General features: G+C 32.7%; 1 protein-coding gene across 4 annotated transcripts in view; it reads right to left on the bottom strand.

Annotated features, from left to right (window-relative positions):
- Positions 1-15,540, bottom strand: part of SHOC2 (SHOC2 leucine rich repeat scaffold protein) — an 84,559-nt gene that overhangs the window by 13,122 nt on the left and 55,897 nt on the right. For all 4 annotated transcript variants that reach the window (XM_010969790.3, XM_074373642.1, XM_045506620.2 and 1 more), the window contains exons 3-4: positions 14,678-14,815; positions 1,510-1,640 (exon numbers count right to left, since the gene is read on the bottom strand). In XM_010969790.3, the coding sequence (XP_010968092.1) occupies positions 1,510-1,640; positions 14,678-14,815 (269 nt within the window). The remainder of the gene's footprint in view (positions 1-1,509; positions 1,641-14,677; positions 14,816-15,540) is intronic.

A 15,540-nucleotide genomic window follows, 5' to 3' on the forward strand; every position in this document is an offset into this window, starting at 1 on the left:
ATCCTATAGTTTTACCTACTCAAACTGTTCATTATAAATCAAAGCATATATCTGAAAAACATTCATCCAAAGAAATTTTATTCTTTTTTTCCCCAGACTTCAACTGAAATCATATTTTAAACATTATATATACTGTTAAATATCCAAGTAACTTTTCTTTAAATAGACAATAGACAGTTAAAATTCTTTTTTTTCCTCCTTTTTCAGTTTCATTAGGTAGAATTATTACAGTTGGACTGCACATACACATTATGCATGTAAATACATATAGACAGTATACTGCATTTTTAGTTTACATATATGTACTAATTATTGTTTCTAAGAACAGATTAGATCTTTAGCTTTTTAAACTTACATAGTTATCAAAGGAATAAAGTCAACTACAAAATAATAATCAACAGAATGCGGTAACCTAATCACAAAGGAAAGTCAAATGTGAAAAGCACCTTTATTCTTAATTCAAATACACACAAACTGGGGAAAATCAATAATAGCCTAAACATAATAGGGCCACTTCTATAAGATAATTTTAATTATTAGAAAAAAAGATTTTGCAAAATTCAATCAATCCATAAATCCACAATTTCATTCTTTTAGTTGTTAGAATACTGCTGTAAGATATTATGCTCGAATAACTACAAGGAAATATACAAGTTGTTGTGTGTGCTACAACAGTAGGTAACAAAACAAGAAAAGGTAAGAGTAAAACAAAGTTGAGAAAGACAATTTTTAAAAAAGTATTGCATCTTGCCCAATTAATCTCTAAGTGAAGTAAGTGAAAATATTTTTCTAATAGGACCAATAAAATCCAAATTTAAAATAATGTGTTAAAAAAATAACAGATTTTGGTAACTGGTATATGCTGAACAGGATTTTATATTATTCTATAAACAGGGTAATAATTTGGGTCAGGAATGTTGCATCTAGTATTAATCTTGATAATAAAAAGTGCATTCTATGTAGTCTATTCTTTTCACTTATCATCTTTCTACAGTATCTTTTTTTATAACTGAACTGGGTTGGTGTAGTTGAGCTTTAAAACCCGCCATTCAACTTTTCCATAATAGTTTTGATTGTCAAGTCCCAAATAACATAAAAAAGATTTACATGGTGCTAAAGGGTGATTTTCCACCTTGGTTTCTGTTCCCATAGTTACACATACTCTTTCTTCTTTGGAATTTTTATCTTAGTGGTGGGCTATATGTCCACAGCATACCCATTATTTAAGCAATCTCAATCATCAAATTATTTACCTGGTTGTAAAGACTGACTAGTTTTCCCTTCATTATCTTGCAGATTTGTTTCAACAGTTTATACAATGGGAGAGTGTATAGCTCAGTGGTAGAGTGCATGCTTACCATGCATGAAGTTCCCAGTTCAATCCCCAGTACCTCCATTAAACTAAATAAGTAAATAAATAAACCTAATTACCTTCCCCTCCAAACAAACAACAACAACAAAACCCAAACATATATTAAAAAAAAAAAGTTTACACAATCCACTTCTTACCTCTGGTAAAGTAGAAATGTTATTGTTCTCTAAATTTAATTCTTCAAGTGCACTGCATTTGGCCAATGATCTGGGTATTGCAGACAGTCTGTTATATCTCAGACCAAGACGACTTAAACTGGACAGGTTTCCTGTGAACACAAAATGGGGAATTCATTTTTTAAAAATCTGATGAGCCTGTCACTGTCTCAGGCTATGAACCAGGTATTTATGAATTACTCTGAAGCACTATTTCAGCAAGATCCTTAACTTCTAGTACCAAGAAACTACATATTACACTCTTATTAGGATGAAATTGAAATCACTTTTTTAAAAATGAATTATTAGAAAGTATTGGCATATTTTAATAACATTAACCTTTAGATAAGGCCTAATTGAATAACATCAAAAGTAGTAGATAGTTTTAATTTATAATAGTTATCCCATTTGTATCTATGTGATGATGATCAAATATAGAACAAGTGGTTATATATAAAAATAGACATGTAATTCTGAAGAAATTTCTAAATTTCTAAAATGAATTTTAGAATTTCTAAAAAAATTCTAAAATTTTCAAATTTCTAAAATTTCAACATATAAGATGCACAATTATTTTGTAAGATCAGAAAGGTTCAATATTTTCCATGAATTTAAATATAAGCATTCTAAAATTTCTTTGAAAAGTTAACCTGATGGTAAAAAATTTCCCAAAATAATTTTTTTAATTGCAAACAGAAGTGAAAGTTATAATCTCTCCTATTATCCAAGCATAGATATCCAGCTTGAACACAAATTTGCCCTACTGAATACCTAAAAAAGCAGAGCAGAAAAATAGGCATTTTCTAGTTTTATTGCCAAGACTACATGGCAAGTTACATGTAACCTACACAGATGAAAATGATATCTACTATCATAAAAGGTTTAAATCAAATTTAACTTTCCAAACAATATACATCTTTTAAAAGTTCATTTTAATACCAAAAAAAGGTAAGAGTATTGAGAATTTAGTTCAATGTATTTCACTGTCATGGTTCATTAATTTCTTTTCTGATTTCAAATTGCAGTTGTTGCTGTAACATTTTTAGAACAGGTTAAAATGTCAAATGTAGCCTCTAGTTTTAAATTAAACAGTATTACCAGTGTTAGAAATTACAGGAATACTTTCTTTGCACTTCACTTTTTTATGCTTCACAGATATGGCATTTTTAATGCACTGAAGGTTCATGGCAACCCTGCATTGAGCAAGTCTATTTGTGTCATTTTTCTAATAGCATTTGCTCACTTAGTGTCTCTGTAATTGGTAATTCGTGCTATATTTCAAACGTTTCCATTAGTATTATACTTGTTATGGTGATCTGTGATCTTTGATGTTAATACTATAATTGTTTTGGGGGTATCACCAAGACAGTGAACTTAATTGATAAATGCTGCGTGTATTCTGACTGCTCCACTGACCAGCTGCTCCCCTGTCTCTCTCTCCTCTGAGATGCAACAATATTGAAATTATGCCAAACAGTAACCCTGCAGTGGCCTCTAACTATTGTGAAAGGAAGAGTTGCATGACTCTCACTTTAAATCAAAAGTTAGAAATGATTAATTGTAGTGGGGAAGGCATGTTGAAAGCCAAGATAGGTTGAAAGTTAGGCCTCTTGCACCAAACAGCCAAGTTGTGAATGCAAAGGAAAAACTTCTTGAAGGAAATTAAAATGCTACTCCAGTGAATATGTGAATGATAAAAAGGAAAACAGCCTTATTGCTGACATGAAAAAAGTTTTAGTGTTCTAGATAGAAGATCAAACCAGCTACAACTTCATTTAAGCCTAATCCAGAGCAGGGCCCTAACTCTCTTTAATTCTATGAAGGTTGAGAGAGGTGAGGAAGCCGCAGAAGAAAAGTTAGAAGCCAGCTGAGGTTGGTTCATGATGTATAAGAAGCCATCTCCATAACCTAAAAGTCAAGGTGAAGCAGCAAGTGATGATGTAGAAGCTGCACCAAGTCATCCAGAAGATGTAGCTAAGATAATTAATGAAGGTGGCTACACTAAACAACAGATTTTGAATGTAGACAAAACAGCCTTATATTAAAAGAAGATGCCATCTAGGACTTTCATAGCTAAAGAGGAGAAGTCAATGCTTGGCTTCAAAGTTTCAGGCAGACTGACTCTCTTGTTAGGGGCTAGTGCAGCTGGTGACTTAAAGTTGAAGCCAATTATGAAAAACCTAGGGCCCTTAAGAATCACAATAAATCATATTCCACCTGTGCTCTACAAACGGAACAACAAACCCTGAAATGACAGCAACCCGTTGACAATATGCTTTACTGAATACTTCAAGTCACTAGCTTAAGACCTACTGCTCAAAAAAAGATTCTTTTCAAAATGTTATTGTTCACTGACAAAGCACTTAGTCTTTGGAGATTATAATGAGATGGAGATTATGAGATTAATGTTATTTTCATGCCTATTAACAAAATAATCATTCTGCAGCCCATGGATCAAGGAGTAACTTTGACTTTCAAGCCTCAGTATTTAAGAAATCCATTTCATAAGGCTAAAGCTGCCATAGATAGTGATTCCTCTAATGGATCTGGGCCAAGTAAACTGAAAACGTTCTGAAAAGGATTTACCATTCTAGATGTCATTAAGAACATTCATGATTCATGGGAAGAGGTCAAAATATCAACATTAACAGGAGTTTGGAGGAAGTTGATTCCAACCCTCATGGATGCTGTTGAGGGGTCCAAGACTCCAGTGCAGTAAGTCACTGCAGATGCGGTAGAAATAGAAAGAGATCCAGAAGTGGAGTCTGAAGATGTGACTGAACTGCAGCAATCTCTCAAAAATAAAACTTCTAAGGATGAGGAGTTGCTTCCTATGAGTGAGCAAAGAAAGTGGTTTCTTGAGATGGGACCTACTCTTGGTGAAGATGCTGTGAAAACTGTTGAAATGACAACAAAGAATTTAGAATATTATGTAAGCTTAGTTGACAAAGCAGTGGCAAGGTTTGAGAAGACTGACTCCAATTTTGAAAGAAATTCTATCATAGGTAAAATACTACATTGTGTAGAAAGGGGGAGTCAATCAACACAGCAAACTTCACTGTTGTCTTATTTTAAGAAATTGCCACAGCCACCTCAGCCTTCAGCAAACACCACCTTGATCAGTCAGGAGCCATCAACATCAAGGCAAGACCCTTAAGACTCATGACAATGTTAGCATTTTTTAATCAATAAAGTATTTTTAATTAAGTTATATACATTGTTTTTTCAGACATAATGCTATCGCACACTTTACAGACTACAGTATTGTATAAACATAACTTTTATATGCACTGGGAAACCAAAAAATTTGTGTGTCTCACTTTACTGAGATACCAGTTTTGCTGCAGTGGTCTGGAATGAAACCTGCAACACCTCCAAGGTATGCCTGTGTAGAAGTGGATGCCTGATCATACTTAACTTTGTGGAGAAAAATACTTTGATGCCTTTCAACTTGCAGCAACTTTTTGATGTTTATCTCTTTCTTTTTGCTTTGACCATCTTTCAACAAGTTGTATGAATAATTTTCCTTCTTGGATACATTACCCCCAAGCTTGTAGAAAACATACATTATCCTATAGCATAAGCCTTAAAAGCTAGAAAGCCAGTCACCATGCCTCATAATTCTTATCTAGTTATACTCCTTTGCTGCCCTCCCTCTTGCTGAAGAAATGAGTGATTAAAGTTCTAAGAAATGACTAAATGGAGCTAATTTTTACCCTTTACATTTTCAAGGTAAGAATTAGTTACTGATATTGGAAATACTCTGATACTTCTACACCATAAGTCTAGCCAACTTAATGCAGAAAAACTTAGCAACCATTTCAATTGCTGCTATTAGAACTATTCTATTCATTTACTTACTTCCTTACAGGAGTATTTGGAAACTGGGCCAAGAGCTTGCTGGTTCTGATTCATTAAGATCCCAATAGGCATAAAATTGAATTAGCAAAAATAAATAACACTTAGCAAAGACAAACAATTTTGTCTTTAAAGTACTTTCTAAATTAACTAAGAATGTTTCACTAGTGTCTTTCTGATAATACTCTAATGAGATGTGTCAATTTTGGAGGGGAGGGAAAAAAAACAAGCAGAGGATTGGAAGACCTTCCAAAGCTCCAGAGAATTTAGAGGTCAGTAACAAGGGCAAGAGTAGTATTTACTATTGCTATCACTGCGCTATGACATTGACTATGATATAAATGTTACTTAGAAGTTAGGCTGGCAAAAAATAATCTGCTTCAGGATGAAAAATGTTAATTTACAGTCATATTTCTAATAGCAAAAGATGGGGACAACCTATATGTTCAAAAATAGATGAACAATTATTTAAATTGCAGGCATCACAGTGTAATAGAAAAACCAAGGATATTATAGTATCTATGTGACACTGGGCAAGTTTCTTAACTGAGTCTATTTCTTCATCCATAAAGTATGGATAATGCCAAATATCTGACAGGGTTGCTCTAAGGATTAAATACAATGTGTGTAAGGTACTTAGCACAATGACTGGTATGTAACAGATCTTCAAAACATGATTTCATTCTATGGTATTTCTATATTTTATATTCTGTACCTCTTAAAAATGTTATAATTTTTTTCTTAAATTGTAATATTTTTATACCATCCTCTTTTTGAGTGGATATTTTAAATCATGGAGCTGTTTTATACTAAGATGTTTGGTCACTTTACATTGTAAGGCTCATCTTCTTCATACAGTGAGGATATGAGCTATGCTGTGGAAAAACAGAGTAGAGTGGTTTGAAGTTTTAGATAACGACCTTGATAAAAAAGACAAGAGATGAGAAAGATAACCAAAGCAGCAGCAGTAAGAGTCATCTGAGAGTAATCCGCATGGACTTCAGCATAAGATAGATGTCAAAGTCACCAACTAGTTAATGACAGAGCTAGAATCAAACTCAGTTGGCTCCTTATCAAGTAATCATTGTTCAGGAATTTCACTGACTTTGCTCCAATTAGCTTGTTTCCTCTCGACACAGAAGCATGATATGTTCATTCTTGCCTCCATGCTGTTTGACTGTCCATGATGTCTTGCTCATAGAATACACTTTTTATTCCATACTGAGTCCAGCACATTTGCTCATCAGGCTTTCCCTGGCCATTCTATCAATATCTTGATGATCTCCCTATAAACTGAACTCATGGCCACATATTGTTTTCATCATACACTGGCATTTACTTATATTCTTATAGTCTTATGTTCTTAGTTGTTTCATGGATTAGTTGGTTATCTCCCTCAACAGACTGAAAACACTTTAAGTGAGGGAGCTTGCTATGTATTTACATATCCCCATAGAATATGTTTCAGTGCTAAACACACAGCAGGCATTCATTCATACTTTCTTAGTAAATATAGAAGCTAAAATATTTCACTATTTGTCCTCCTTTCCATTAAAAACAAGATGCAAGAACTTAAAATTATATCAAAAGCTCATAAAAATCTCTTTTCTTTGACCCATTCTCACTTTATAAAATAGCATGTCTACAAAACACAGACTTGAACTGGACACAATTAAAAAATACATAGTCAGATTTGCCTAGTCTATCTGAATACAAACTAGTTCTTCTACAAATATTTGCAATAACTTTTTCTGGGATACCCAACTTCTAAGCAGCCCATTTTTGGATATCAGCCAGAAAACTAACTATTCCAACTCTTTGTACTCCCCCCATCCTACCAAACAATTTAATTACAAAATATATAAATATATCTTGCTCTCTTCCCTAGATAACAATGGTTTGTAGTCTAATATGTACCTATTGAGACTTCTCTCTAAGCATTTACTTACACATATACAGGGTTTGTTTTTTAATGTCTGCATGTTTGTTTTTATATAAATGGGATCACTCTATAGACACTTCCCTCCATATAGCTGGCCATAGAAATATTTTCTTGTGAGTAAATATAGCTTTTTTTATTTAACCATTATATTCTATGATATGTGTACCATTATCTATTTAATCATTCTCCAATTGACAGAATTTGTTTTTAATTTTTAAAAAGGAATTCTCTAATGAACATCCTTATATATCTTTGTGCACTTGTGAAAATATTTGCTGTCTCAAAAGACAGAAATATTTTAAATCTTGATATAGTACCACTAGGCTATAGCAATTTCTTTCCCACCATGGAGGGCAGTGCCTATGTTACATCCTTTCAAAATTGGGAGGGACGGAAGGTATCAATTATTTCATCACTTGACTATCCCATGCCCATGGTCACTATAGCTAAAACAAAACTGGTAAAGGTGGAAATCTTTCTACAAGCAGTGATAATGTGTGATACAAAGAACATCAAAATCTTATAAAATTTTAATTTGCAGTACAAAGTTGAAGATTAAAAAAGGCAGTCAATCTTAAAAAAAAAAAGAAGAAGAGAAGAGAACTGGAAGTAAATAAGTCCATCTCTTTCTCCTCTTCATACCACTGCTTTCCCTATGGAAGCTGTCCCATTGTAATAAAATGGCTGAAGCATTCACCAAGGGGTTTTTGAAATCTGCCAGAAGAGGAAAGGGCTTGTTAATAGTGGAAGGTCTGCATACTTTTGCTCCATCAACTGACATGCCTCAATCACTGTTTACAGTAGAACAGTAGACAAATACAATATTTTAACCAGTTTTTACTCTCATTGAAAACCAAAAGCTTTCTCTGGTAACAAAGATTAGTATCGTAACCAAATTCTAAATGCTTATCAATTCACAAACCCAGGAAATAGAACCAAATTCCTGAAATTTCCCTTCCAAAAGCAAAATAACTCGTAAGTTTCTCACTTTAAAAATCAGAATTGGTTTCTAAAATTTAAAAATTACAAAATGAAAATTATGTAGTGAAAATGCCACATGAAATTAGTACCTTTTTTTTGGTAGAGTAGAAGATGAACTTTAAAAAATGTAATCTATGAGACTATGTGCTTCTAATAAAGAAACTCATGTTTGCACATAATTTGTTACTTTCTTGAGAGCATGGTACGTTCAGAGAGTTGTCCACATTTTGCCAAAATCCATTACTCAGCAAAATAAAAGAGGTGAAAAAAATAAGGACAAAGTATTAATACTCTCTTATGCAAGAAAAAAAAAAAACCTGACATCAGAAGTCTGGCATTTACTGTGATTCACCCCCTGCAGTGGTTTCAACTCTAACCTCTTTCAATAAGTGGTTTTAACCACAAGCTAAACTGCAATCTAGAAATCAAGCCATAGCTTGCTTTAATGTTGAGCCATTGTGACTAAGATGTAAAATCAATGTTGCCAAGCTTCTGTGTATAAATGTAGACTGATTACTGCCAATCACTGGCATTTAGCTTTTTAAGTGCTTAACTTTGACTGTAAGTTGCTCTGTGCTCCGCTCTGACAGCTTGCTTTCTTATGCTGTCAGATTTTTAAAATATGGAAACATCAAATGGTTATGAATTAAAATTAGATGCTTTCAATTTCAGCAAATATAATCAGCATCTTTAGGTTTATTTAGTATAACTTTTAAGTAAGACTCTAACTCAAATAGTCTTGATCTTATTTTAACAAAGTAGAAAAAAAATTAGTAGCAAAGACACACAAGTTCTAACGATGAAATAATGTCAAAGGTACAATTTTTTTCCAGAACCATTAAACTGAGAAACTGAAAACAAGCAATACAAAAATTATTAAAGGTCAAAAACCCAAAAGAATGCCACCTTTAGAAAGAAAACTAGTTAAGCTGTTATATGTAAGCAGTACTGTAATTACCTAAAACCAAATTACTAGAACTCTGCTTATTGACATATCCATAATTACTATAACATTTCTTCAGAGCCAAGCCCAACAAAAAGACCTCTGTGAATTGTTCTGTGCTCCAGCCTTGAAGCCAAGGTCTTGTTGCATATTTCTCTATCTCATTTTAAGAAGAAATAGAAAATAAAACATTTTTTTCCTACTTCAGACCCACCCTCCTCTCCCTGATTTCATAAAACCATCAGAGACCTCAGAAGGCTTTAAGAAATCAGGTTCATAGTTTGAAACAAAATAACTCTTATAAGAAGCTTAATATTTTCTTCAGTTTACCGCTGATTCTTAAACTAGAAATATTTAGATGAAAGATAATACAATTTTTATTCTTCAACAAGGCAGACTAATGGTTAAATCAGAGAAACCATAAATACGTTTTTAAGCATTCTTTCAAGTAACTGCAACCAGCTGCCCCTCTCCCCATTTCCTTCTGCCTCTTCTCCAAATCCTATGAGCTGTCAGTGATCCTGGCACTGCTCAAATAAATGGCAGTGATTACTGCCAAGGAGTGATAACCACCCTAGAAGTATTCATGTTAAATAAAGAAAGGAGTAAAAATACCTCAGTCTACTTACAAGAAAAAGAAAAAAAGAAAAGGCAAAGAATAAAAGTGATTTTTAAAAAATGATTGCAATGTGATAGGAGATTTGATTTAACTGTAAGTTTAGGGCAGCAAGTTTCTTTAGCGCATGTAAAAGAGAGCAGGGCAGCTGCTGTAGGACTGGCACCAACTCTCCAGGATAGGCGCTGGTTTTTTGGTTTGTTTTTCATTTTAAGTTGTACTTTTCAAGAAGACCAGGAAAAAAGAGGAAAAGTATCAGGAGAACTATATTCCAATACATTTGTCACTAACACTTTGGGATGAATTGTTCTTTTCCAATAGATTAAAGGGAGAACAACAAAGGTCAATTCAGACTGTTGAGATTTGTAACAGATGATAATGATACCCAAGTGTTCAGATTTCTCATCAAATCTCATTCAGCTATATAATCAAAATATGGGGGATGAGAGGGGTGAAGAAAGGCAAAATAATTATTTTGATAAACATGGTATATGATAAATGACTACAGTATTATTAAAATGTCAATAAACATTACCTATTCACCTTGCTGTTATTTGGAGTAACAGCTGTACTCCGTTGACAGCTACCAAAGAGTATTAAAAAGAAATAAAATACTTCAAATTTTTATTATTGTTAATGTTTTGGTTCTTATTGATTTCTAATACATAGTTGTGACCTGACCATGTAAAATGTGCTAGAAACGACGCACTTGTGTTATTCTGAGATAACATCTCAACTACTAGAGATTAATAATGAAGTGAAATATTTTCATATTAATAAACACACTTGAAATACAAAAGAATTACTTCTGATAGAAGAGAGAAAAGAAATGTAAAATTAAGAAAGCCAGGAGAAAAAAGGGTACATGGAGAAGTTACCCTTTGTGAGACGAAGTGAATCCAAAGGACTCTAGTCTGAGCAACTGGAAGACTTTATTGTCCACCACCTATAGGGCTTCCTCTGTTTGCCAAGACTATTCATTTTAATACTTTAATTGCATCCCCCTTTGACAGTTATTTAACAAGGTAGAGATTATCAGACCCATGCATAAAACATTAAATAACAAAATGTTGTTAAGACTATTTGAGAGTAAGACAGGGCTGATGATCATGCCCTTTATAGAACTTTATATATCCATTTGATCAGTTGAAGGAGTAGAGGAAATTATGTGTATATTTAGGAGAAAAAAACTTCTAAGCAGAGAAACCGAGAGGTATGAAGACCCTGAGGCTAAAACATTCCTGTTATGTTCAAGGAACAATAAAGTATTTGCGTCTACATATCCTAAGAAATGCACAATAATTAAGCATCAATGAGAGGTAATTTTATAATATCTCAAGCATCTTTAATTTCCATTCCCCTGTCTGACATGCTAGAGTAAACAATCTTTACTTTATTTCTAAGACAGAGCAAGCCTTTAATTTTACAAAAGAAGTTTTTTTAAGTGTTCTTATGTGACATTCTACTGAAAACTGATCATGTTAAGATTATGTATTATTCTTTTTCTCCTTTACTATTCCGATTAGTTGGTTGTTCAAAACAAGCAAACTTACAGACATATATCAATGTAAGAACACACCACAAAGTAAATATGTCAATATGTAATTCAAGAAAACTGTATTGAAATAAAAATTAAACCTGTATGTTGAATTGGCTCAGAGTATTCCAGGCAAAGTGGCCCAGAAAGATCAACACTGAGAAATATAATAGAGTTCTTAAACTTCAGAAATAAAGAAGTAACACTTTGGGTGGCCAGGCAAAAAGATTAAGTTACTTATAATGGAAAAAAAAATTAGACTGGCCTCGTACTTTTGTCCATTCAATTCCAGAAGACAACAGAACTACCTCTTAGTTCTTCTTAGATGCTCAAGAAAAAGAAGTTGAATCCAATGATTTTTATATCCCTCCAAACTGTTCTTTTAAGTCTAAAGGTTACAAACATACAAGAACTAGGGAACTACTGCTCATGAACCATTACTGAGAAAACTTCTAAAAAACTGACTTCAGCCAACCAAGAGATGATTTAGGCAACTATGGCAACAGTACTGTTGATGAATATTAGGATTCAAACAAAAAGAGAGACTGGCATAACAAGATACACCATAAATGTTCCATGTCCTGACAACGTAGCTGGTAAAAATTAGGAGAAAAAGAGACCAAAAGGGCAGTAGTAGAATTAGAATAAATTCACTCATTGCCTTACCTATGTTACTCCACTCAACAGAAGTAGAATACACGTTCAGTTGCATATGGAATACTTATCAAGATGGACCATAAACTGAGCCACAAAGTAAGTCTCTATAAATTTAAATGTTTCAAGTCACACAAAGTATGTTCTTGACCACAGTGGAATTAAATCAGAAATCAGTAACAGAAAGACCCTTGGAAAATTGTCAGATGTTGGGGAACTAAATAATACGATACTAAGTAAAACAGATCACAGAAAACAAAAAAGTAAATTAGAAAATATTTTGAACAAAACAAAAAAGAAAACACATGTCACAATTTGTAGGATTCTGCTAAAGCAGTATGTAGGGGTAAATTTATTGCACAAAATGCCTATATGAGAAGAAAAGAAAGGTCTCAAATCAATAATCTCAAGCTTCCACCATAAGAAACTAGAAAAAGAAAAGTAAGCAGATGAAAGAATACTAAAGGTAAAAGTGGAAGTCAATGAAATAAAAACCAGAGAAATAATAGAGAAGATCAATACTCAATCAATAAAACTGATAAAATTGATAAACTTCTAACCATACTGATTAAGGAAAAGAGAAAGAGAAGATACAAGTTAACAATGCCCAGAATGAGAGAAGTGGCATTACCATAAGTTCTATAGTTATTAAAATAATAAGGGAATATTATGAACAATTTTATGCCCATTAAATGTGGCAATTTAAATGAAATGGACACATTCCTGGAAAGACACCAATGGCAAGTTTTCTCAAGAAGAAAGTGGTAACTTAAATAGCCCAATGTCTATCAAAGACATTGAAACTGTTTTTTAAAACATTCCTACAAAGAAAAGTCTTGACCCAGGTGGCTTCACCAATAAATTTTACCAAATATTAAAGGAAGAAATAATGCCAATTTTATACAAACTGTTCCAAAAATTGAAGAAAGCTAAGAAGTATCCCCTTCCTCACATGTGGCCAGCATTAACCTGAAACTGAAACTAGACAAGGACAGGTTTTATAACATTATGTGTGAATATATTGTTTATTCAAAATAAGTAAATCTAATTTCTGAAACTTCTACAAGAATGGATCTTTTTAATTTCTTCTTTGTAAACAATTTCAATCCTTTTGTCTGGATTTTTGTGAAGTTCAGAGAAATATTATAAAATTATGTTTTATTAGCTTCTTCACTGTCTTACCTCTGTTCTCTTTCTAGAATTTCTAGTCCTGTTGCCCATGACTTTTTTTTTAATTTATTTTGTTTTTCTTTTTGTTCTAGATTCTAGGGGACATGAATCAGAAAGATACAGGTTCTAATGGCTAGCTGTTGTATCTTGAAGTCTCATTACTTTTCTGTGAATTGTTGCCATGTAACCAAAGACAGTCTATTATAACTTACTAAAAAATTCCTTAACAATTGCTTCTGTTTCAAGTAATGGTAGACTAGGTAATTCAAGCAAACCCTCCCACTGAAGAAAACCACAAACACTTCTCAAACAAAAATCAAATGCTAACAAGATGACTAAAATTACTAGCCCAGAAACCAGCTGGGGACCCAGAAACAAGCAAAACACTGAAGATTTTGTCCTTAGAGCACTTGCCTAACTAGAAGATGCAGCTGAAAGGCTAAGGCATATTTCTGCCAGCAGTCAAAATCTAGAGCCTGCCAAGGGTGAGGTATCTAGTAATCAGTATCAACTGGGAGCTGACAGGGCTGCACCCTAGTGCAAGGGGTGAACTGGAATTAAAACAGGCCTCCAATTAGTCTGCAGTTTGCCTCTGAATCACTTAGGGGGACCAGTGAAATCTCAATCCTTAGAACATGGATGGTTTGAAGTGGTCACCCTAGGTACCTGACAGAAGCAAACGAAAGTCCTTCTGGAGAAAGGTAACATCATCAGAGACCTCATATGATTTAGTAATAGAATCTTGCAAATATTCATTACTAAAGTTATATAAATTAAGTACAGATGTAATTTTTAAAATAAACATTATAGTATCCTTATACCATACCAATTACTAAAAATTACCCACATTTTTTATAATTCCCTTTACTGTTTGTATAAATTTGGGGGCATTTAGAAAAATAAACAAGAATACATAAATATAGAACATAGTAAGTGCAATTCAACTTTTTGCAGTTTGGCTGTGTCTTCAAAACATACTTTGTACTTTGAGACATCTCTTCTTTTAGTACCTCAATATTACAGATGAACAAACTCTAAGATATACTGGCCATGTTTTAAAAATTAAACAGCAATGGTTTTTTCAGTGTGGTCTATTTTAGCAAAGATGGGACCACACCCTATACAACAGCATGCAACATTCTGAAATAAGCAAAAACAGAAAATACACCCATTTTGCAATTTAAGCACAGTTACAAAATATATACATATGATTCAATATTCTATCTTCTTTATAAATTAACTGAGCTCATTTCCTAAAACTTAATTATTTTCTTTGCCAGGAAATAGAAATAAAAAATGATTTTAAAATACTATCTTTTAGAAGACTAACCACTTTCACAATGTCGAATTTTAACCTTTTAATCTTATTATCAAAATGGAACAAAAACACTCTTTTTAATGTCCGAGTAGCTATAAATGATGATCAATATCTTTTTTCTCCTCTCATACCTATAGTATCTGGGAGGTCTAGCAATTCATTGTGCTGCAAGTCAAGGTTGGTTATCTGTGTGCAGTTTCCAATCTCCTTTGGAAGATGTTCAAGTTGATTGTGAGCTACATCCAGCGTAATGAGGTTACATAATTCACCTGTAAATTGACCAACATAAAAAATTTAGTAAGAATTATTAAAGAATATATTAATGAAAGAAAAACTTCATTTTCTAAATCATTATTGTACTCTCTGAAAAAGTAAAACTCAAACACAAAAATCTGAAACTGTCATTTGAAAATGACATCTTACAAATATTGAGTCATTACGTTGTACGCCTGAAGCTAATATAATATTATGTCAGTTATATCTAAAGAAAAAAAGAAAAAGACATCTGATAATGTTAAAATATTGATTGTAACTATCAACCAATGTTATATATATTTTTAAATTTAAGTAACTAATTCAGCCACATTTATGTTTGTACATTCCACACTTCAAAAAGAGCTCACTAATTTTTTAAAACAAATGCAACACAATAATATCAAGATACACCTTGAGTTTAATCTGAGGGTCACCTTCTATGTCAAAATACATATGTCCTCAAATAAACATATGTTCTGATGTTTTATAAATATATAAATTGAGACATAAATAAAAACTCCTCATTTAATAGTACTTCAAAAGGATAGAAAATAAGGTATTTTTCTCCTCATTCTAGCTGAAAGGGCTGTATTGGCAACTTAGACTATTCTTAGTGTTTTTCTGTATCCAAAAACTTATAACAGATATATTAGCTCTCCCATGATTTTCCTTTTTTTTTTTTTTTTTGGCAGAGATTGGAAATACTGAAAAAGTAAGATGAGCAAGGAAAGTGCATAAA

Source organism: Camelus bactrianus, chromosome 11 (assembly GCF_048773025.1).
Source record: "Camelus bactrianus isolate YW-2024 breed Bactrian camel chromosome 11, ASM4877302v1, whole genome shotgun sequence".
Taxonomy (NCBI): domain Eukaryota; kingdom Metazoa; phylum Chordata; class Mammalia; order Artiodactyla; family Camelidae; genus Camelus; species Camelus bactrianus.